At 43.7% G+C, this 24,864-nt stretch overlaps 1 protein-coding gene across 11 annotated transcripts in view; it reads left to right on the top strand.

The window, feature by feature from the left end:
• The window catches only part of PHF14 (PHD finger protein 14), a 1,195,141-nt gene that overhangs the window by 510,893 nt on the left and 659,384 nt on the right, over nucleotides 1–24,864 (top strand). For 5 of the 11 annotated variants that reach the window (XM_086941984.1, XM_086941993.1, XM_086941990.1 and 2 more), the window contains one exon: nucleotides 1,137–1,295. The exons of 2 other annotated variants lie outside the window; for them this stretch is intronic. In XM_086941984.1, the coding sequence (XP_086798110.1) occupies nucleotides 1,137–1,295 (159 nt within the window). The remainder of the gene's footprint in view (nucleotides 1–1,136; nucleotides 1,296–24,864) is intronic. 4 more of the 11 variants (XM_086941985.1, XM_086941988.1, XM_086941989.1 and 1 more) reach the window with 1 other exon arrangement.

The following is a 24,864-nucleotide window of genomic DNA, read 5'->3' as shown; positions in this document are numbered from 1 at the left end:
GCAAGGGTACTCAGTGTATCCGACCACGTATGGAAGAAAGACAGAGCTTTGCCTTGCTATGGGTTCAACTCTTGATCTAGCCAAACACAGATGTCTTCTTTGGGTGCTTAACTCTCCTGCAAAGCACGCTGAACCAGTTGGTTTTTATTTTTTTTATTAATGTACAAATATTGTCATCCCGGATGTTTCACAAGCACTTATGATTTCATTTTCCGCTTGGTGAAAAGGAAAAAGCACCGCGTAGTATGAGCATAGCATAAAATATGTTTTTTGGCAATAGGAAAAATTCTCAGTGGCTAAAAAAAGACCAATTCAGCAATAGCGCTTTTTTTTTAGAGAGCAGTATGTTACAGCCCCCTTGGATGTTTGTACCTTTTAGCTAAAGTACTCGCCTACTTAAAGTAAGTAAGGTGGCCTGGTTTTGTTAATATACGTGTTATTTTTTCAAGACTATGCAAGGGACATTTCTTTTGGTGCAGCAGCAAAAAAGCTTCCATGTCTGACCTTGAAAGTTTCTGCCATTTACATTTCAGAGGCGCTGCTTGTTGATGCATTTTATATCTAGTTACACTTGACTGGTTCCCATCATTTTAAAATATTTTTTTACACTTAATTGTTTCCTGCCTTCACGCCTTATAGGTAGACCAATAATTCAGAACATACTGCTCCTATTGTACTACTTTGGCTTTTATCTCACCTCGCTTCCAGGTCTTTAAGTGCTGATTGTAGCTTTTGATGCACGTTGACTCAATTCACAGCCTCATTGGTTTGGTCTTTACTCTTCTCTCCTCCTCGAACATAAACCCCTTGGGGCATTTCCAAAGAGCTCTTAGTGCCCTTAGTAAGGATGGCCTGTAACGAATGTTTAACATACTTTGGCTCAATATTGGAGATGTACAGCTATACCCTGGTCTGGGCACACTGGATGCATCGAGTTATCTTTTCAGTGCTGCCGGCATGGTCATAAGAACTTAAAAGTGAATGGACGCGAAATGTCCAGTTAGGCATTGCATCTCAAAGCCGCCTAGTGTTCATTTATTTATTGATCAGGTATTGAATAGTTCATACTTGTTATTGTAATGTAATTAGTAAACTACTATGATTCCATTTATGGTTACTTTTGCCCTTTCCCCTAGAAGCATTGTACCAGAGGAAGACGGAGAAGCTCCCAGTTTCATCTGGGCCAAGATGAGGACCTTAAAAGAGGAAAGCTCTCTCCAGGCTCCTTGAGGCAATTGGATTTATCCATGGAACCATCTCCTCCTCCTCCTCCTCCTCCACTTGAATTTCTTTCGGTAATAAATCACATAAATTTACCTAATAAGATTCCGAGTCCGTAGAAATTAGTCCATTCTTGAGAAATGAAAATGCAATTTATTTCTAACTCTTTCTGATAGTACATTATGCAAATGGTGCACTTTGATGATAAATGCCAAAGTTTGTACCTCCCATGATCTCATAGTAAACCTTGTATTCTCTTGTCTCTTCCCCTTTACTCTGAAATCATTTCCTAGATCACCTGTTTGAGTTTCATATTTGATTTCACCTCCTGGAGAATTTTTTTGCTACCATGAAATAATCTTCATTTTTGACCTTCGTAACACTCTGCCTCACCATGACTTGGGTCAAAGTATGAAAGTGGTCAAGACATTTGTAAAAAGTTGACTTAAATGACCAGTTAAGGACGTGGTTGTAGTCATTGCCTGATATTTCCCATTTTCAGTGCATATTTGTTGTATAGAAATGGGTTTACAACATTTAAGCCAAACATGACTACTATTTTTAAAGAAACATATTTCTCCTTTCTTAACCTCATCCATCTTCCTCCCTTTTTTCCGATCACTGTGTCTGACATTTCTCATCATGAGGAGTCTCCTACTGAGAATTAACATGTTTTATGGGGCAATGTTGGGTCATTTCTTAAAGCGAAATCAAAACACTGTTACTGCATAAGATCACTAAATCCATAAATTGTTTTGTTGGGTTTCATAGTTCTTACTATCCCAACCCACTTTTGTGGGACAGGAAGCATATTAGTGCTGCTCAACTCATGACTTAATAAAGATAGCATAAAAAATAACTACAGGCATGCTAATGTAAGCCCCTGTAGAGGCCTCATTGTTAGCAAAATGAAGAGGACCGTAGTTGAAAACAAGCATTAGCAAGGCCAACTGGTATGGCACCGCAAGCTAGAGCAATGGTTAATTTTCAAATTTTATTGAATGCATATGCCAAAAGAAATAGGAAAATAGAAATCATACTACCATCTAAACGTGGAGCCCACATGACTGCTATATTCTAAAAAATAACCACTGCTTATTTTAATAGTCTTTTCGCCGTCCAGGGGTGCAGGTACTGAAACTTCTAGCTTTGATGCACATCACAGGAAAATAAGTTTCTTATTGGCATAAAGGTGGGTTATATTGGTTTTGAATTATTGTAACCTGAAGACATTGTTTTAACACACAAGGATGTCTTTAAAAAAAAATCAAATGAAAAGAAAATTGGCAAGTATCGTATTGGCTGTCTGGTCCAATACTTGAAGTGCACTTCATTTTAGATGGGTGTCCGCATATGATCGAGAAAAATGCTGTCACTCACAGTGCACGAGCGCCAATGCATGAAATAGGCTTCCCAAGCCCATTTCCCATACAGTGTGCTTGTGGGCAGAAGGAAATAGTAATTAAATTTGAACATATCAGTAGATGAATAGGGCTGACAAAGTGTGTGTTCGTGTGCTTGTGTTCTTTATAACGTGAGGCTTAGAAGTCCTAGAAAATGTAGTACTGGAAAACGATATGAGCAAAGGGTAAAACGCAAGTGCTAAAAGACTGATATTTAGGCTGTGAAAGCTTTGGGAAATCTCTTCCCAGTGTATTTTAAAGATCAAGGAGCAAATAATTTTGGCAAAGAAAGGGCAAAGAATGAGATTTGTTTAAGAAACTAAACATAATATTAGAGTACGTTGGAGAATATTTAGACTCTGGAACCGATTTGAAAGCGTAGAATATCGAACTCATTGATAAGCGACACCCCAAATTCAAGTACTGTTGTCTGAATGGAGGACACTGCAACGTTTGTCTCTTTATTTGCTCCTTCTATTACTGATTGACAGTTGCAGGATGACGCGATTCACTGTGTTGCCATTTAGTAATAGCAGCCACAAAAAGGGGAGGGAGAAAGAAACTGCTACAGACAGTCCCTGGTGCTGTCAGTGAAGGCATATATGTCTTCCAAATCCCTCATAGTATTATTGGCTAGTACAGTGAAACTATTGTGTACACAATTGCCTTTCCCTGCTGGTAATATTTCTTAAATTTAGCAGCACTAATTAAAGTAGATTGCAGTTAACGCACAATAATGCCGCCTGTCAAGCATACAGTGGTATGTTGATCTGATCCACCTTTACCTGCTTTAAAAACACGAACTGAGAATAAGGTTCCTTTCTCGGTCTTTTACTTGTGACAAAACTTTTGCAGCAATGAATGCCAGCAAATTATGTCCAGGACCCAAAATGTCTTCATTTCGCAATGATACCTGGGTTGGGTTTTTCTTTTTGATTCCCTATACTGTAGGAGCATTACAGTGCAACTATCTTAGACCTTCATCTGATTGTGCTGTTACATAATATTTTGAAACTATAAGTAGCAGTTCCCAACATTGGAACACACTCCTCCATGTCAAATTCAAGAGACGTTATTTTCATAAAATCTGTTTATGAATTGATAACTCCACAGAAATCTGAAAAGTCACAATGCCTCATACTTCCCCACAATGGCTGGAGTGTAAATTTGTTCTGCAACGGTGCTGTTATTTAAAGGAGACCCCATTTTGGAGCCTCCTAAACATGCATGGCCTAAAATTGCAAGAATTGCAATTACTTGATTGGCTATTCATTTACTGCCTGCTACCCAGCAGTCAAGTTGATTGTTGTGTTTAATTGCTGAATCTTTATTTTGTCACTCACTCATTCATGCCACAAATATTTTAACGACAACTAAAACCATTGAGAGAAACTGAAATAGGTGGGCATCATAAGTCACCTCCCACTGATATGTATATTCCCTTCCCATTGTTTAAATATAAAATCCAATATTTTATCTCCTTCAATGAGCAAAATGGGTAGCTTCGCTAGATCTCCAGTGCTGTGGGTAGTGCTTAGTCTAGTTTATATAGTATATCATTTCCCGCATCTGTACCCCCTAACTTATATTACATGAGACCTCTTCTTTTTTTATTCGTAATTATTCATCAACATGCGTAGGTCTTCTCTGATGCGTTGCTGAAACTCTGTTTCATCTGTGTAGTCACTGTTCAAGGGATACATCTCTGCCTAGAGGTAAGTCTTCTGTTTAGTTTTTAGGTCTCGACTATTCTATCCAGCAGGGATAGTAGGCTGCTCGAATTCTCTACCAAGTGCGGATTCAGTACAGTTCATGTGGACACAATCACGCGCGTTGTCACCAGCTGCCACAACCACACACATTTTTTTAAGAGCTTTCATTTGCTCCTAGACACTTTGTGCGCGTGTGCCGGCTATTTCTCTGTTGCCACACGCATTAAACTGCCCAGGCATCCCACCCCCTCCCTCTCCAGCGCGTGCCGCGCTCTCCGTTTGTTGACAGTCATTAAAATTCACAGGCAGCCCACCCCCTCTCTCTCCAGCGTGCGCCATTCTCTCTCTCTGTTGCCACCCAACCCCTCCTTCCTATGCTCTCTCGAGTTGCAGGCAGCCCAACCCCTCCCTCTCCATATGGTCGCTCGAGTCGACTTTCAGCTTTTCAGTGTGTTCTCACTGGCTCCTCTCTGCCCACTGTAATGACCTACTTCTCTGAATGTTTTGGTGCTTCTGTCAGTCACCAGGCCATTACTTAACACATCCTTTGTCAGGATCCAGAAAGACACCACATTTCACAATACTTACCCAAGAAAGGAATAAACACTGACAACATATAAAACCATTGCCAAGGAGCTCGCAAATAACAAGTCACCACACCTCCCCATCCGAGAGGGTACACAGCTCATGCTCCTCCTAGCAATGTAATTTAGACATCCCTGATGGGAGCCGATTTCCCTGCTGTATCAACAATTACCCATTAGAGGGGAATCGCCCATCCCTCTGTAAGTACTTGGTAAAAAAGGGTCCCGACCTTCCCTCACAAGGAATACAAGCAAATGATATGCTCTAGGGTTTATTTATTACATGATAATAGGATGACAAAATAAAGAAATAACTAAACATCACAGTAAACATTAGTAGCAATCATCAACACATACATATACATAGAGCCTGAAAATAAAAGCATAGTTAGATACAATAAGTACACCTGGAACACCTCACCATAATCTTAGGCGTCTTAACATCTGAAGAAGGGTCCGTCTCTCTTTCCCTCTCTGGCTGGGTCTGGACTCTCTGTTGCTCAAACACGACTGCACGTCTGCACCGTGATGTATCACCAGACCACCAAACCACCAGACCACCAGACCAGCATCTCAGCATCTCTGAATCTCAGAATCTCTCCCTCTCTCAGACCCCCTTTCTCTAATATAAAACTCTATCCTCTATCGAAGCGTCTGGAAGAACCCGCCTACCTTTCTCACAAGATTCCTGTACCTTTCCACACCAGGCACCCAACAGCAGCTGGCCAAGCATTTTGTTATGGCGCCAATGCGAAGAAGGCACATTCCTCCTGATAAGAACTGGTCTGCTCTGGTTCACTGCCGGTGAACAACACATGTAATCTCAAATATAACCTCTCGCCTACAGAGGCTCAGAAGATGGCTGCAGTTTAGAATATGGAGTTGCTCAAGCATAGGCCTCTACTACTTGGAAAGCAGAATGATATTAGACCACGTCAAAGCCAATAGGCTAAAGTCATAATTCACCTAACTCAAATAACACTATGCCCTTAATCCCTCAGTATCACTATGGAGCACATGTGTGCACCATCACCAACAACACTGCACCTTGACATCCCATACCTTCTATTCTTTGGCAAGATTATTCTAATGCAAGACCATCCTACATTAAGGCTAAAGTAACATAGCACACTAGAATCAGTACATAATGGTGGTGATCGAGGGTCATCACAGATCATCAGACCACTAAAGTGGCTCATTCACTACACCCACGTATTGCGCATTTTCTACGTACTTCTATGCAGGCCTATTTAATCACAAATACGTTTTCTTTTGTTTTACGCTATGCAAGCATTTAGCATGCGTTTTATATTTAATTACTTACTTCTAATACTTTAGAAAAAAAATTGTAGGTTATGCGTCCCAAATCGTTTCTACTTCAGGGGCACCACCACGCCAATCAGGGACACCATCACATCACTCAGGGACACCACTACGCCACTCAGGGACACCACTACGCCTCTCAGGGACACCTCCACGCCACTGAGGCACACCACATCACTTAGGGACACCACAACATCTCTCAGGGACAATACAACATCACTCAGGGACACCACATCACCGAGGGACCCTAACACATCACTCAGGGACACCACCACATCACTCAGGGACGCAACCACGCCACTCAGGGACACCACCCACACCATCACATCACTCAGGGACAATACAACATCACTCGGGGACAATACAACATCACTCGGGGACAATACAACATCACTCGGGGACAATACAACATCACTCGGGGACAATACAACATCACTCGGGGAGACTACAACATCACTCAGGGACACCACGTCACTCAGGAACACCACCACGCCACTGAGGCACACCACCAAATGACTCCGGGACACCACAACATTACTCAGGGACACCACAACATCACTCAGGGACACCACAACATCACTCAGGGACACCACAACATCACTCAGGGACACCACAACATCACTCAGGGACACCACAACATCACTCAGAGACACCACAACATCACTCAGGGACACCACAACATCACTCAGGGACACCACAACATCACTCAGGGACACCAAAACATCACTCAGGGACACCACCACTTCACTCAGGGACACCACCACATCACTCAGGGACACCACCACATCACTCAGGGACACCACCACATCACTCAGGGACACCACCACGTCACTCCGGGACACCACCACGTCACTCAGGGACACCACCACGTCACTCAGGGACACCACCACGTCACTCAGGGACACCACCACGTCACTCAGGGACACCACCACGTCACTCAGGGACACCACCACGTCACTCAGGGACACCACCACGTCACTCAGGGACACCACCACATCACTCAGGGACACCACCACGTCACTCAGGGACACCACCACATCACTCAGGGACACCACCTCATCACTCTGGGACACCACCACATCACTCTGGGACACCACCACATCACTCTGGGACACAACCACATCACTCCTTGACACTACAACATCACTCCTTGACACTACAACATCACTCAGGGACACCACAACTGGCCAGGCATCCCAGCCCCTCCCTCTCCAGCGCGCGCCGCGCTCTCCGTTTGTTGACAAAGGCATTAACGTTCACAGGCAGCCCACCCTCCCCCCCCCCCCTCTCTCCAGCGCGCGCCTTTTTCTCTCTGTTGCCACCCAACCCCTCCTTCCTATGCTCGCTCGAGTTGCAGGCAGCCCACCCCCTCCCTCTCTTACTTCCTTCTAATACTTTAGAAAAAAATTGTAAGTTATGCACCCTAAATCGTTTCTACTTCAGGGCACCACCACGCCAATCAGGGACACCACCACATCACTCAGGGACACCGCCACATCACTCAGGGATACCACCACGCCACTCAGGGACACCACCACGCCACTCATGGACACCACCACGCCACTCAGGGATACCACCATATCACTCAGGGACACCACATCACTCGGGGACACCACCACATCACTCAGGGATACAACCATGCCACTCAGGGATACAACCACGCCACTCAGGGACACCACCACACCACTGAGCACACCACCACATCACTCAGGGACTATGTGGTGGTGTGCCTCAGTGGCGTGGTGTCTATGTAAACACTAATCAGCTCTGTGTTGTTTTATAGCAATAGCAAATGAGAGAATGTGTGCTTTCTAATCAACCCACTATTGACTGAGGAGGAAAGCTCCGCATTTCAACATTAATACATGCAGCGCTCCGTCCGTTAAGAGCAAGGTTCACTTTTTAATGCCCTGAACAATTCGGGTCTCAGTCAACATTAGTCAGCTCTAAGTTGTTTTAGAATATTATGAAGCGAGAGAGTGTGTGCTTTCTAATCATCCTGCACTTGACCGAGGAGGAAAGCTCATACTTTCAACATGCATGAATTCCGAAGAGACTGGAGGGAGGGGTACTATTTTATGCCTAGAGCAGCCCCTATCTTTTTAAATAATGGCAGGGTGAAATGTGTTTTCCTCATTAACATCAGTGGTCCCCTCACACCCAGAGTAACGAAGGATGCCCAAAACATAAATAGACAAATCATAAGGGGCTGCTCTACATATGGTGGCCTGTAATGATGGTGTTAAGTGTCCCACTGCATTATTCCCAGATTTGAGTCAGTACTGGGCTTTAGTTTGCACTTACTTTCACATGCAGTTACACGATTTAGGTCATATTATAATGAAGCAACAATTAAAAGCATTTACAGCGCATTAGGTCCGACATGGCAGGTACGCAAACTTGTACGCTGTGGCTAAGCTAGTGGGAACCACATGCAATAGGAACAAGATGAAATACATATACACCACCTCAGTACAAAACAAAACAACGTCTGTAGCACAACAATCTGTAATCCTCTTACAAGCACGACATCGCAATAACAAAGCCACTAGCACAACTAACACCACTCGTCTGTGCATACATGCACATGTTAATGGTGTGCTGCAAAACAGTGACAATTCAAGCACTTGATGAAGAACAGTCTTGAAGCAAGTAAAGCCTAACAAACAAAAATCATGGCCTGTCTCTTCACACCTTTCACAATAACAAGTAGATTCACATGAACTTTAAGATACACAAAAGAACGTCAACTAATTCAACACAGAACTGTGTGTATATCGGTCAAATACACCGCAAACCAGCAACAATTGCAAGTCCTAAAAATAACAAGATTAACAATAACCAGAAAGATGGAGTTTGCGGTCCAGCATAATACTGTCAGTCATTCGCTTAGAAACATGTATGTTTTAGTAATAAAAAAAAAATCTCTTCTCGAAACCATTATACTCACTAAAAATATATGCTGCAGAGATTATGGAAATAGCAAATTTGGACAACACAATACAAGCAAAAATAATATGGCAGATACAAATACACATTGCTTATTACACGGAAAAAAAGACAAAACTGTCAAAAAATCATTGTAAGTCAACCACTTATGCAACTGGTAGCACTATTACGAAAAAAATAATAACCTTTTAAAATATATTCAAAATGCAATTTCACAAAAAAACGAACATACAAATATTATTAACTTTCTCAAACTATACATTGCGTACATACAGAGCCAGTTAAAAAAGACTATAACGAAGGATAAAATTAATAACAAAGAAACTCTAAACTAGAAAAAAGTATACAACAAGTAAACGAATACGTAACTAAACATAAAAAATTTTGAAAAGAAAAAAACTTACCTGTCAGGCTGTGGTAAATATTTAATTACCGTCCTAATTTCTATGCAGGTAAGTACTTATAAAATAACTCAATCGGAAAGAAAGACGCAGAGTCCGTGGTGTTAGAGTTCTTAGGGGTTTTATTCCTTAAAAAGGAATGGTTCTTGAACCGGATATCGGGTTCCTGACACCACTAGGGTTCAGGAAGGGATAGAGCATACTTTATTGACAATACATAACTTTTATACTTAAAGCACATAATGGAAATCAATACAGAAGGCGTAACAGCTGAGAGAAACAAGATAAGAGCACACACGTGTTAGCAATACGTAATCAGAAGGCGTGAACTAGGGCGTACACAGAGGTGTGTGCTAGAAACGTCACAAAAAAAAGGTGTCACAAGTGGGTGGGTACATAGCAGAATCTTGCAATGTCAGCGGAAATCTGAGATCTGGATGCGCGCGCAGCTGCATGACGTATGATTGACGTGAAGCTGGAGGGTGCAGGGGACTTGACATTTACACTAGAGGAAAGAGACAGAAGTCTGGCATGTCAGATCAACCCGTTCCTATATCATATCTGATATCTGATGTTTGGGAACCATATTATCTAGAGGGAAAGGTCTCTTGGGCAGAGGCTATCCTATACTTGACTATGAATGCGTGCATATGTGCCTACTTGTCTGAGTGTAAAGCGAGGGGGCCATGGGCCTACCATGGTAACGGGAGCTATGAATTACTTGCATGGAGACAGAAAGGCCAGGCCCTTTGCTCTGCAGCTGAGGGGTTGTTTATCTATTCTGCTGGACTGGAATGTGTTTTCGGGAAGCTGAGCTTGGCTATGCTGATAACGTGAAGGTGAAATACTGTCTTTGGCAGGCAAGCAGGCCGAGCCAGGCTCCGCTCGCCTCGCAGGGAGTAGGACAGAGTTCACGGGGGGGGCATCCCACGTTGCAGTTTCAGGAGGCAGAGATGATTTTGAAAAGAGGCTCGATGACAGAAAACAGGGCCTAGCTCGCACAGAGCCAGAAATACGTGAAAGTGCACCATACAAAGACGGTGGCAAGGCCTACTTAGGAACGGAATATCCGACCCATTCAGGGTGGATCTGAAAGAGGACATGTTAACGTTGGACGCAAATGTATTTGCGTCTTCATAGCTGGCACAGGAGGGAAGTTTCATGCACTTTAAGCTCGTACATGGAGACGGTGGGGTACACGTTAGGGAACATTTCTTGACCATAAAATTTATATTTCCTCATTCCCTCCTTGTTCCCTACGGGCCCTTCATGATATATCAATCTTCATTAATCCATTTATTTGTGTAGTTAGCATCATCTGCTCATCCTTTTTCACACGGGATTTAGAATGTTGACTTGAATGGGGAGTGCAGGATGTGGCGCACAAGCCGCAAATCCCTGGCCCACATTGTAAACATAGACAGCAACTGAATATTATAAGTAGTATTGTTCCAAGGAGTGACAGTATTTTCCATCCCCAAGCTGAAATAGTAGTCCAGAGCCAGCCGGACCAAGTCCAAGTGCCTGGATTCTGATGTATCTGACTAGCTATCTTATGGAGACGTGTAATAGCCTTATATACGGACGGAGCATTATCTGGAATGAAAACACAGCAAGCTGACCCGAGGACCTTACAGGCTCCTCCTCGATCGGCTAGTATGACGTCAATAACAAGACGATTTTGAAGAACGACAAGTCTCATAGCAGACTGTTCCTCAGTCAAGTTACCTAGGGCGGAAGTAGTCTCTTTCACTACTGCTTCGAGAGTTCTGGTCAAGTGACGGATGGACTTACTATTAAAGATAGCTCCTAAATAGGGAAAGAAACCTTTATTGAAATCTGTGTACTGTTCCCATGCTGTCTCAGTATAGTCGACAATTGGGAGATCTCTTTTTGGTCTGTGAACTAGACGGGAATTTCTATGATAATCAGGTGGAGCTAGGAAAACAGGTGGCAGTAAGAATCCAATGTAACAGGTCCCATCCCAATCTAGAGGCAAACGTATGTATGCTGTCTGACCACAAATGAAATAGGAATGACGTGTAGCTTTGAATGTGGACTTGCCCTTATCACTAAATTCGACCACAGTAGTACATTTACTATGACCCAGGTGTACGGAACCATATTTTCTGACACATAATTCACCTTTGACTGGTAGTACTGACATAGTGGGCAAGTCTGGCTCGGTTTTGGATTCAACATTCAGAATCATGAGGTTAAGTGTAAAATTTCCTAATCCATATACTTCATTTTCTAGATCAGTCCCTGTCCTTTTTGGAAGTCCCTCTTTGTCAGGATAACATACTCTATGCAAAACTGTGTTCAGGTTTCCCCATACCCAGTTACCCTGATAAACTACGGAATTTGAATCTAAGGAATTAATCAAACTAAACCAGGCGCCACATGAACCATTGTGTGTGAACGGGTACGGGAAGAGGGGCAGAACTCCCCTGTATTTCTGGTAGGGAGGGAGTCGGCCACATATCCAACAATTAGTAGCGTTGCTGGTCTGATGAGAGTGATGTAACATACTAATGAATGTATTGTTGCGCAGCGCAAGTCGGTAAGACAACTCGTGAGGGGGTAACCCACTAAAAGAATGCTCGGCAGTGTTATTAGAAGAAGAAGGTGCACGTGTAGCAATAGGAAAATAGATATGCAAAATTATACTTGTGACAATAATCGTAAGACTTAAAGAAAACATAATCCATAAGGTAACAATACAGTAACTTTTGAGAGATTTGCAATATCGTTGCTTCTTGATCTGTTTCTCTCTATCTCTCTCTCTATTGGGGTCTAGGGGATACATGTCAGAAACTATTTAACCGATTCACCTAGGGGAGGACTTAAACAATTAAACTGTCTGACTTGCTAGACCGCAACTTTAATTTATACTCCTCTTGCGGAGTTTTCTCTACCATGGGAAGTTTAGAGTCACTAGAATCTGGGCAGTCCTTTGAGGGGGTGGAAGAGTCAGTCTCTGGCAACAGTTCATTACATTTTTTAATGTGACTCGTATGAATCCACCCCTTACGGCCCTCAACCTTGATTGCAGTCCTCGTGGTCAGAAGGACGAGCTTCGGCTCCTGCCAACGGGGCTCCAGCGGACTCCTCCTATCGAAATTGCGTATCAAGACAGTATCTCCGGGACGGACATCGTGTGGCTTCACATCAGTGTTGTCGGGAAAGGCTGCGGCAACCTGTGAACGACATGATTGGAGTGCAGACATCAAGGAGGCAAGGTAATCTGTCAGCATATTACAGTCAACATCGGTTATTTTCTTAGGCATGGGCGTCCCCCACATATTTGGTGGCCGGCCAAAGACCACCTCATACGGGGATAGTCCTGATCTCGAATGTGGGACCATTCTCATATAGAATAGTGCAACTGGCAGGGCGACTATCCAGTCGACCCCTTTCTCTTTACATATTTTAGCAAGACGGGTTTTCAGTGTCTGATTGTGCCTCTCTACAAGGCCAGCTGCCTCGGGATGTCGGACGCAATGGAATTTCCACTGATATCCTAGCAGGAGTGAAACCTGCTTCATGAGCTCGGATGAGAATGGCTGTCCGTTATCTGAGTACACAATACGAGGCAAGCCGTACCGTGGGAAGAATTCTCGAACCAGCTGCTTGGCAGTGGTCGGGGCAGTGTAATCTGGGACTGGATATGCTTCGGTCCAACGGGAAAGTGCACAAACAACTACGAGGACGTACTTGAATCCTCGACAACGTTCCATCTGGATATAATCCATCTGGAGGACTTCAAAAGGGTGATCGGGAGGATGAAATCCACCTTGCTCTACAGGGACGCTTTTACCTGGATTGAACTGACAACAGATCATGCAAGTACGCACTTTCTGTTTTGCTGCTGCTCGTAAATGTTTGTTGAACCAGAGATTCTGTAAACTGTCTAACATAGCTTTTTCTCCCAGGTGTGCTGGACTATGTGCTGTATTTATTATGACTTGAACCATAGAGTCGGGGAGAAACCATGTGGCTTTCCCCTTTGTCACCCATCCCTGATCTGTCTGGATCCCTCCTAGTTCAATCCATGTCTTGATTTCGTCTGGAGTAGCATGTGTCTGAATATCGATTACATCTAGTGTGGGATCCCTAACTGTCATACAATGTGTCGGTGCTATTGTCATTGTCACATCAGTTGTCTGGGTGTGCGTCAATGCGGTATGTTTTGCTGTTTGGTCTGCCAGGTCGTTACCCTGGGAGATAGAGTCTGTAACTTTAGTATGCGCTTTACACTTCATGATGGATATGCCTGAAGGCAGATGTATTGCTTCTAACAGTGCTTGAATGAGGGGACCGTGTTGGATCTTGGCACCGTGAGAGGTCAAGAAACCTTGTTCTTGCCATAACACTCCGAAGTCGTGTACGACTCCGAAAGCATAACGTGAATCTGTGTATATGTTAACATTTCTGTTCTTGGCTAGTATACAGGCTCGGGTCAGAGCGATAAGCTCTGCTGCTTGAGCGGACAGTGTATCAATACGGTGTGTTTCTTTGACTTCAGTTTCAGTGGTCCCTGCATATGCGGCCACTAATTCTCCTGTGCTTGTTCTCATACATGAACCGTCCACGTAAAGTGTCAGGTCTGGATTTGTCAGTGCAACATCTGTTAAGTCTCGTCGGGGCTTTGTTACTGCATTAATGATCTCTACAATCATGCGGGGCTGAATCTGTCATAATCGAGGGTAACAATGTGGCAGGATTTAGAATGTTACAGCGTCTGATTTCTATGTGTGGCTGGAATAGCGTCAATTCATAACCTGTCAGTCGTGCTATAGTCAGGTGTTGAGTCTGTGTTCGGTTTAGAAGGACCTCTACAGAATGTGGAACTTGTACTGTCAATTGGTGTCCTAATACTATTGAATCGCTTTGTCTGATTGCTAGGGCTGTCGCTGCAACTGATTTTAAGCACGCAGGCAGAGCCTGGGCCACTGGATCTAATGTACTTGAAAAATAAGCGCAAGGCTTATGTGAACCTGCTTGATCTTGTGTGAGGACAGACAACGCTGTACCATCACGTTCTGTAACAAAAAGTGTAAAAGGTTTGCTGTAACATGGTGTCGCTAAAACTGGTGCTTGACATAAGGCTTTCTTTAATTCCTCAAAAGCCTGTGTATGTTCCTGAGTCCAAGGGAGGACAGTCGAAGTCGCTGCCTCCTGTGTTGTCAACTGTATCAGTGGTTTAGCTAGAAATGCATACTGAGGAATCCATTGTCTGCAGTACGAGGTGAGGCCTATAAAGGCCCGCACTTCCTTTTGTGTCTTGGGTTGTGGTAACTGTGCAATTAACTGAACTCGATCAGGTGTGAGCTGTCTTCCCCACTTGGACAGCAAGTGCCCAAGGTACACCACTTGCTGAACACAGAATTGTAGCTTCGAAGGAGACACCTTGTGTCCCTTGTCAGCCAAAAAATGTAAAACTGTCAGTGATGCTTGTTCACATTCGGGTTCACTTCGTGCGGTGATCAGCAGATCATCGACGTACTGTAGTAAAGCAGTGTTAACTGGCATTTGGATACAGTCAAGTTGTCTTTTCAGTGCTTGGCTATAGATGCTGGGGCTTTCTGTGAATCCTTGAGGTGCGCGTGAAAATTTGAAGCTTCGGCCATTTAAACTGAATCCGAAGAGATATTGGCTCTCTGGATCAATGGGTACACTGAAGAAGGCGTTCTTGAGGTCAATTACAGTAAAGAACGTCGCTTCTGAATCAATAGCAGTCAGTAATGATGAGATGTCGGGAACCACAGGATACTGTGGTACAATGCATTTATTCAGTTCTCGTAAATCAATCACCAGCCGATATACTGGCGGTGCATTGGGATCAGTACGTTTAAGAATCGGAATGATAGGGGAATTACAGATATTGGAGTCGGTTTCAACGACCACTCCTTGGGCAATGAGCTCTTCAATGATTTCCAGTAAAGCCACTACAGCATCGGGTGGTAACTTGTATTGTCTGATTTGGGGTAATACCACTCCTGGCTTGAGTGTAACGCGGTATGGTGTAATGTGCATACAACCTACGTCGGTTGGGCCTTGTGCCCACAGGTGTTTCGGTACATTTTTCAATCTGACATCAAACTCTCGTAGTACATAGTGACCCTTAAAGTCACGTAGGAAAAGTCTAACTCCCTCCGGAGAACAACATATCACTGCTCCTAGAGCCTTCAGTGTCTTGATACCTAACAAGTTTTCTGGACATGATTTCGTGAGTAACAGGTCTGTAACACGTGCTAATGGACCTACTGCTAGGGGGACAGGTTTCGATACTTCATTTACAATAGGCTGTCCTGAAAAACCAAGGGAAACATTCTGTGAGCCTGAGAGGGGTGCCCCTGGAACTTCGTCATGACTGATCGTTGTGCGACTTGCCCCTGTGTCAATTAAAAACTTTGTCTTTTCCCAATACTTGACTATGTACATAAGGACCCTCTTGATCTACAGGAATCTCAATAAGAGGCAAGCCAACCTCCCTCTCTAGGCTGTTTCATGTGTATCGCTGATAATCGGGATAATCAGATTGGGCATACTGGTACATCTGCTGCGAAACTTGCTGCGTCGCGGCAATGGGCTGTGGCTGTGATACCGCTACGGTCTGTACTGTATGTGGTGGAGCATGCATAGGCTGTATATTCTGTGAAGTCTGTTGCTGGACCTGGTCTTGTCTAGGCTGACGCGGTCTTTCTTTAGTTTTACCTGTTGATATATTGTGTTTCAGGACTGGACATTCGTTTACGTAGTGACCTGGTTGTTTGCAATAGTTGCATGTCCCTTTGACAGGAGCTGCTGAACATACTTGTCTGGGTCACACCCTTTTTCTGACCGTCGGCTGGAACCGACTGGGCCACTAGCATTTTCATTTTCGTGTCTTTCATACGTCTCTGTTCGTGATCTTGTTCTTCTCTAATTCTGTTCTGGTGGTATTTTAACATTTGTAACATCTGGGATTGCGTATTTGCTTGCCATGTACTTTCGACTTTATATACACGGTTCTTAACTTGTGTCAGGCAATTCTCGACTAATTTTGTTACAAAAAGGTGCAGGTATGACTCGCTACCTGGTTTCAGGCCACTATTAATAATGAAACATTTCTCGAATCTTGAATAGAAGTCACTAGTATCTTCATCGTGTTTCTGTTTACAGGCTGAGATTGCGTCCCAGTCTTCCTTTTTAGTTGTCAATAATCTTGGCAAAACCTGTACTATTAAACCTGGTAATGCTTTAGCTTTGTCCCCAAGGCCTAGCCCTGGAGTACGACCTTTTTCCTCGTCTTCTATTTCAGTCCAAATAATCTTTTTATCTCCCACCTCCCACCTCCCATTCCTTTTCCTTGAGTTTCTCGTAAATGCCCGTGGGCAGCAGTACTTTTAACAATTTCATAATATCCGTATACGTGTAATCTCCCATGAGTAACATGTCTTTAATTTCTCGGTGAAAACCTGCAGGGTCTTTATCGTGACAGGGTACTAGTTTCTTCATTTCTAACAATTCCAACTTTGTTAAAGGTGTGTACACAAATACACGTCTTAGGGTATTATCGTCATTCATAACTGGGTGTACTTCTCGTAAAGGATTCTGCCTGTCAAAATGAAACATTTTTCTTTCTGGGGGCGAAGCTGAAACATATTGTGGGCCTAAGAAAGCGTTATATCTGTGTCGTTGTTCTAGAATTATTTGAATTAACTTGGTACTTAGGCCTCTCCATCTATTCATAAGTAGTGCTTCTAATGTATCAGGTAAGGGACCTGGATCAGAATGTTGATGTCTGTATAACGTGATGAGATGCTGAATCATGTACATACCAGCTAATTTCTGCTCGTCTGGGGAAAGATTCAAAAATGTCTGTGCTACTGTATCATCATTATATGTGCTAGGATTGTCAGCCCATAGTACTGCTGACCGGGCTAGTTCTTGTTCATCCATAGAATTGAGTACATGGTACCCCATTCGTTCTTGAAGAATTTTATCGGTAACTTGAAACAGATATTCAGGAGAACTCGTTTTTGAGATGCCAGAGAGGAAAACTCTCTTGCTTTCTGGACAAATGCCTTTCTTAAGGTAATTTCCCTTTCCCACATACGCTATCATTTCTTTAGCCGTGTCAGATTCCTCTGGTTCGTCCTCCTCGAAGGAGTCATTCCTGTCGCTATCTCTTTCCTTTTCTTGTTCCTTTCTTTCATGTATTTCTATTACTGCTTTTCTGATTCTTTTATACATACTTGCTATAGAACTCTGTTTATCATGGTTTCCATCGGCTATATTCTGACCCCACTTGTTTAGTGCGTCCATCTCGTCTTTGTCTACTCCAGGCCTGTCTCGTTCTCTTATTAAACAATTTATGAAGAAACGTAATATACAACCTTGAGTGTCAGCTTTCTGGTGAGCCAGGGCCTCTTTAATACTTTCAGGATCTTCCCCAGTCTGGATAAAATGATATATTCTATCTAGGTGTTCAGTCATTCCTGGGAATAACACTAAGTAATCTGTAACTTTTCGTAAGCGTAGAGATGCTAACAACATCCTATCGTCTTTACCGGGTACTGGATCGTATCTGCAAATTGAAAGGGGTTCTTTAAGCATGTCGTAACTTGGTGTTCGGGGTGTACGTTGCTTTACTACGTCCCTAAGGTTTAATCTGTGTGTTTGTGGCGGGGTCTGGTAACCTCCTGTCGCACCTCCTGAGGCGGAGGCTTGAGCATGACTTGTCTGTGGAGTCTGTGTGTGTAACTGAACTTGTCTTTTACCAGGATCAGGCCCAAACGGATTCAGTGTATTAATCTTAGGTGTAGGAAGTGGTGGAGGAACAGGTGGAGCAGGATGTCGAACGGGTGAACTCTGTTGCGGTACAGGCTGGGCATTGTCTTGGAGTGGGTTGCCACCACCGTCACCGTCAGTAGGCGGTACGTGGGCACGTGGATTGGTGTAAGCGGGAGCTACATCGTCTAGATAGGAAGCAAGGAATATGTCTTTGGTGGTCCTGTGACTTACTTTAGTCGGAACCAATGGTGGCGGCAGATCTTTCGGTATTTCTGGAGTGGCCTTAGGCAAACCCTCGGCCACTAAATACATGCCATTGGCAAGAGTGTTTCGCATGCGGTCTACTTGTTCTGCTTGTACTCGGATACCTTCAGCAACTAATTCGTTTTCTCGGACTTCATCCGACTCTTCTCTATGTTTTTCAGCTTTTCGGAATGCTTTTTCTGCACGTTTATGCGATTCTTTACGCCACAATTCTATGGCATCTTTCTGGGATTGTCTGGCTTTCTTTTTCCATAGCGCTTCCTCTACTCTCATGATGCACTCGGCATCCCATGTCCCAGTAACAGGCCACCTGTGTCTCTCTTCTAGGTGCTTGGTATAATCAGCCCATAAGTCTAGGTACAATATGGCATCTAGGCCATGCTTGTGGTACATAAAATTTCCAGGAGTGTCCCTAGGGGGGACAGGAATTTCTTCCTCTGGAATCCCTTTCCTAGTTCCTATCTGTCTTAATTTATTGAAAAACTGCATCTTGTTACTTGGTACTGGACACTCGATACTTGTTACTTACACTGAACACAGCTAGTTATACAAAAACACAGTAATGTACATCAAACAGTCACTCATACCACAACATTAATCACATGAAACATTTTGAACACATATGGACTACCCTTGAACTCCAGAAAACGAGAACAAAAAATCGAAACCTTGAATACTTTATATACTGCTAAACAGTACAGATACACTGCCAAGAACAGTGCAAGAACTTGAATGCCTGATGTACTGCTAAACAGTACAGATACACTGTCTAAAACAGCGCAGACCGTGTTTGTGTACCCAAACCCGTCTTTACCGGATACATAATAATGCACCCGTCTAGATGCGTCCCCAGCAACGGTACTCACCGGGAAGCACGGAACAGAAGGCCTCGGAAAAACTCGACTGGACTGGACCGGACTCGACTCGACTCTATACGTGAATACTCCGGAACTGGTGGGCCTCTTGACACCTCGGACCTTGCTTCTTTCGGCTAGGCTCTGGTCGGGATCCTCCGCACTCCTCACCGCCTCGTCTGGGTGCTGATCGCAGTCTCCGTCACCTCCGTAGGCCTGAGGGAGATACAGGAAATCCTGCGGGTACGCGTAGTTGTCCGTCTTGACTATGGCAGGGGGCAAAGGTTGCAACGTACCAACCGGCGCGTGGGGTGGGGGAGGGGTCCCTATTCGGGCGCCAAATTTATGTGGTAAATATTTAATTACCGTCCTAATTTCTATGCAGGTAAGTACTTATAAAATAACTCAATCGGAAAGAAAGACGCAGAGTCCGTGGTGTTAGAGTTCTTAGGGGTTTTATTCCTTAAAAAGGAATGGTTCTTGAACCGGATATCGGGTTCCTGACACCACTGGGGTTCAGGAAGGGATAGAGCATACTTTATTGACAATACATAACTTTTATACTTAAAGCACATAATGGAAATCAATACAGAAGGCGTAACAGCTGAGAGAAACAAGATAAGAGCACACACGTGTTAGCAATACGTAATCAGAAGGCGTGAACTAGGGCGTACACAGAGGTGTGTGCTAGAAACGTCACAAAAAAAAAGGTGTCACAAGTGGGTGGGTACATAGCAGAATCTTGCAATGTCAGCGGAAATCTGAGATCTGGATGCGTGCGCAGCTGCATGACGTATGATTGACGTGAAGCTGGAGGGTGCAGGGGACTTGACATTTACACTAGAGGAAAGAGACAGAAGTCTGGCATGTCAGATCAACCCGTTCCTATATCATATCTGATATCTGATGTTTGGGAACCATATTATCTAGAGGGAAAGGTCTCTTGGGCAGAGGCTATCCTATACTTGACTATGAATGCGTGCATATGTGCCTACGTGTCTGAGTGTAAAGCGAGGGGGCCATGGGCCTACCATGGTAACGGGAGCTATGAATTACTTGCATGGAGACAGAAAGGCCGGGCCCTTTGCTCTGCAGCTGAGGGGTTGTTTATCTATTCTGCTGGACTGGAATGTGTTTTCGGGAAGCTGAGCTTGGCTATGCTGATAACGTGAAGGTGAAATACTGTCTTTGGCAGGCAAGCAGGCCGAGCCAGGCTCCGCTCGCCTCGCAGGGAGTAGGACAGAGTTCACGGGGGGGCATCCCACGTTGCAGTTTCAGGAGGCAGAGATGATTTTGAAAAGAGGCTCGATGACAGAAAACAGGGCCTAGCTCGCACAGAGCCAGAAATACGTGAAAGTGCACCATACAAAGACGGTGGCAAGGCCTACTTAGGAACGGAATATCCGACCCATTCAGGGTGGATCTGAAAGAGGACATGTTAACGTTGGACGCAAATGTATTTGCGTCTTCATAGCTGGCACAGGAGGGAAGTTACATGCACTTTAAGCTCGTACATGGAGACGGTGGGGTACACGTTAGGGAACATTTCTTGACCATAAAATTTATATTTCCTCAAGGCGACGCAGCAGACAGACAGCAAACCCTGTACGCCTTCCGAAAACGACGCTCTCGAGAATCTAGTAATTTCCTGAATGACGCGCTACAATTAGGACGCTACGTAACACAACGTAGCAATAGCATTGGCGGGGAAAGACGTCAATCAAATATTTTTTTTAACTCAAAAAAAGACTAGACCGCTACACTAAAATACGTACGTAACGTTAGGGGACATTAGCATTTCACATACTTTCCAACAATATACACACATACAACACTCACACACAAAAGAAAAAAATATCACCTTGCTTAACGAAAACACACACATATACAAAACGCACACCAGAAAATATAGAACTAAAAATCCACTATACCAAATATACTCACACACACACAAGCTCACACGCCAAAACCAGCATCCAAATACAGCATACAACTCCAACATATAACTACACTATCAAAATCAAACATCAAACTCCACGCACACACAATAACACCAATAATAGTTAAACACTACGCTACCTTTAGAAAAGAAAAATGACAACGCCAATGGGCCTCACCTTTAAGATCTATTGGCTTTCGCAATGGTTTCAAGCTATGCAGCATGCAAAAAAAACATACTTTTGCAAAATAAACACTGAGAAATGACACTTGGGCATTTTGTAAATTTGACCATCGAAATCATAGAGTACACTAGGTGAAAAATCAAAAACACAGGCAGTGTTGTAGAGTGCTTAATCGAAATGGCCTGTCTCTTCACAGCGTTTCACAATAACAAGTAGATTCACATGAACTTCAAAATACACAAAAAACCATCAAATAATTCAAAACAGAACAGTGTGTATATCGGTCAAATACACAGCAAACCAGCAACAATTAAAAGTATTCACAAAACCAATATTACCAATAGACAGAAAGATGGAGTTCAAGGTCTAGCACTTATACGGACTACAAATTTATGCTGCTAGACAAAACAATACGGCCGATACAAATACACAGTGATCATTAAACAAAATAAATAGTAAAAAACAATCAAACTTTCAAGGTAAGACTCACAATTTCACAACATGTAGCACTAGTACGAAAAATAAAATAACTTTTTGCAATATATTAAATCGAATATTTCACAAAAGAAATAAAATGAATATAATATTAACATTCTAGAGGTATACATTGCGTACATACTAAAACCGATTAAAATAAGTATAACGAAGGAAAAAATTACTTACAAAACCAAACCCTAAGCGAGAGAAAAATATACAAGAGAAACACTACATAACAAAACACAAAACAACTGAAATTATTTTTTAAAAATGACCTGTCAGGCGACGCAGCAACCACACAGCAAACTCGGCACGGCACATCTTCCACAAACCGCAGGCACGAGAATCTGGGAATTTCCAAAATGACGCTCAACAATTAAAAAAGACTAGACCGCTACACAAAAATACGTAAGTAGCGTTAGGGGACATTATAACATCTGCCATTTTAACATACAAACACTCAAAATCAAAAGAAAGAAAGGACTCATTTCAATACGGAAACACACACAATACACAAAATACACACACCAAAAAAATAGAACTAATGCACTATAGCAAATATACACACACACGCACAAGCTCACAACCCTCACACACTTACACCCCCCTCACACGCACACACCCTCACACACCCTCACACACTCAGCCTCACACCCCCACACCCTCACACACCCCCTCAACCTTACACACTCACCGAACCTCACACACCCTTCACACTCACTATCACCCACCCGCACCTACACTCACACTCCCTCATCCACACTCACACTCCCTCACCCACACTCCCTCACCCACACTCAGCCTCATACCACCTCACACTCACACACCGTCACCATCACACAACCACACACCATCAAAAATCACACCCCCTCACCCCCGCTGACCCTCACACACAATCACACTCACACACCCTTACACACCCTCTCACATTCTCAACACTCACACAGTCTCACCCTCACACACCCTATCAGCATCACACATCCTCTCACAATCACTCACCCTCACACTCTCAGCCTCACTCACCCTCACACTCTCTCACATTCACACCCTAACACCCTCAACCTCAAACACCATCACTCACCCTCACACATCCTCTCACCCTCACACAACCTCTCACCATCACACACACACTCACACACTCACCCTCACACACCCTCTCAACCTCACCCTCACACCCCTCAACTCATACACACACTCTTTCACACACACACACACACACACTCTCTTTCACACACACACACTCTCTTTCACACACACACACTCTCTCTCACACACACACACTCTCTCTCACACACACACTCTCTCTCTCTCACACACACACTCGCTCTCTCTCTCACACACACTCTCTCTCTCTCACACACACACACTCTCTCTCTCACACACACACATGCACTCTCTCTCTCACACACACCCACACTCTCATACACACCCACACTCTCTCTCTCACACACCCACACACTCTCTCTCGCGCGCACACACTCTCTCTCTCTCTCACACACACACACACACACTCTCTCTCACACACATTCTCTTTCACACACAGTACAACCTTCTACCGCCACCACTCTAACACTCTCTCCACCAAAACTCTAACACTCTATCCGGCACCACTCTATACGCAACCACACTATCCGCAACAGGCCTATCCACCAGTCTAGCGCACACACTCTAGCGCACACACTCTAGCGCCCACACTCTAGCGCCCACACTCTAGCGCACACACTCTAGCGCACACACTCTAGCGCACACACTCTAGCGCACACACTCTAGCGCACACACTCTAGCGCACACACTCTAGCGCACACACTCTAGCGCACACACTCTAGCGCACACACTCTAGCGCACACACTCTAGCGCACACACTCTAGCACAACCACTACCCGCCCACAACTAAACCTTCCAACTACAGCCTCAAATTCCACCATCCAAAGCCACCAACAAAGCACTACTACACCCTCCAAATACACCCAACAAATACAATATCCAACTACAGCCTCCAACTCAACACTCCAAATCATCCCTCTAAATCCTTCCTCCAAAAACAAATCCACCCTCCAACACCACCCTCCAAAAACAACATCCAACTCCACCCTCAAACTCCAACATCCAAAACACACTACCAATACACAGAACAAATACAAATCCAGCCTCCAAAACAACCGTCCAGAACCAAATCCACCCGCAAAATCCACACACAAACTACGAAAAACTACAAAACCACACTCAAATTACAAATCCACCCTACAACTCCACCATCCAACCCCAAGCTCCAAATACACCCTATAAATCCACAATCCAACACAACACTCCAAATACACACTCCAAATACACACTCCAAATACACACTCCAAATACACACTCCAAATACACACTCCAAATACACACTCCAAATACACACTCCAAATCCACTCTCCAAATCCACTCTCCAAATCCACCCTCCAAATCATCCCTCCAACATCAAAAACCACCCTCTAAATCAAAAGCCAAATCCACACTACAAATCAATATCCATCTCCACCCTCAAAATCCACCCTCCAACTCAAAACAATTGTTGTTTACAATATCAATACATGTAAGTCACATAAATACAACACATATTGCAAATGATATAGGTGTCACATTTGAAAAAGTTATAACTATTACAGTTGTAAATGGTAAAGCAGTTATTTTCAATATTATTCACAACAAAACATTTACAAATAATTAGACATTTACAATAGCAATAGCTCTACATTTCAAAATAAGAAACATATTGCATTGCTTTTTTACTCC

The sequence above is a fragment of the Lissotriton vulgaris genome, chromosome 10, assembly GCF_964263255.1.
Source record: "Lissotriton vulgaris chromosome 10, aLisVul1.2, whole genome shotgun sequence".
Taxonomy (NCBI): domain Eukaryota; kingdom Metazoa; phylum Chordata; class Amphibia; order Caudata; family Salamandridae; genus Lissotriton; species Lissotriton vulgaris.
The sequence above is the reverse complement of the archived record's forward strand: the minus strand, read 5'-3'. Positions and strand labels throughout refer to the sequence as shown.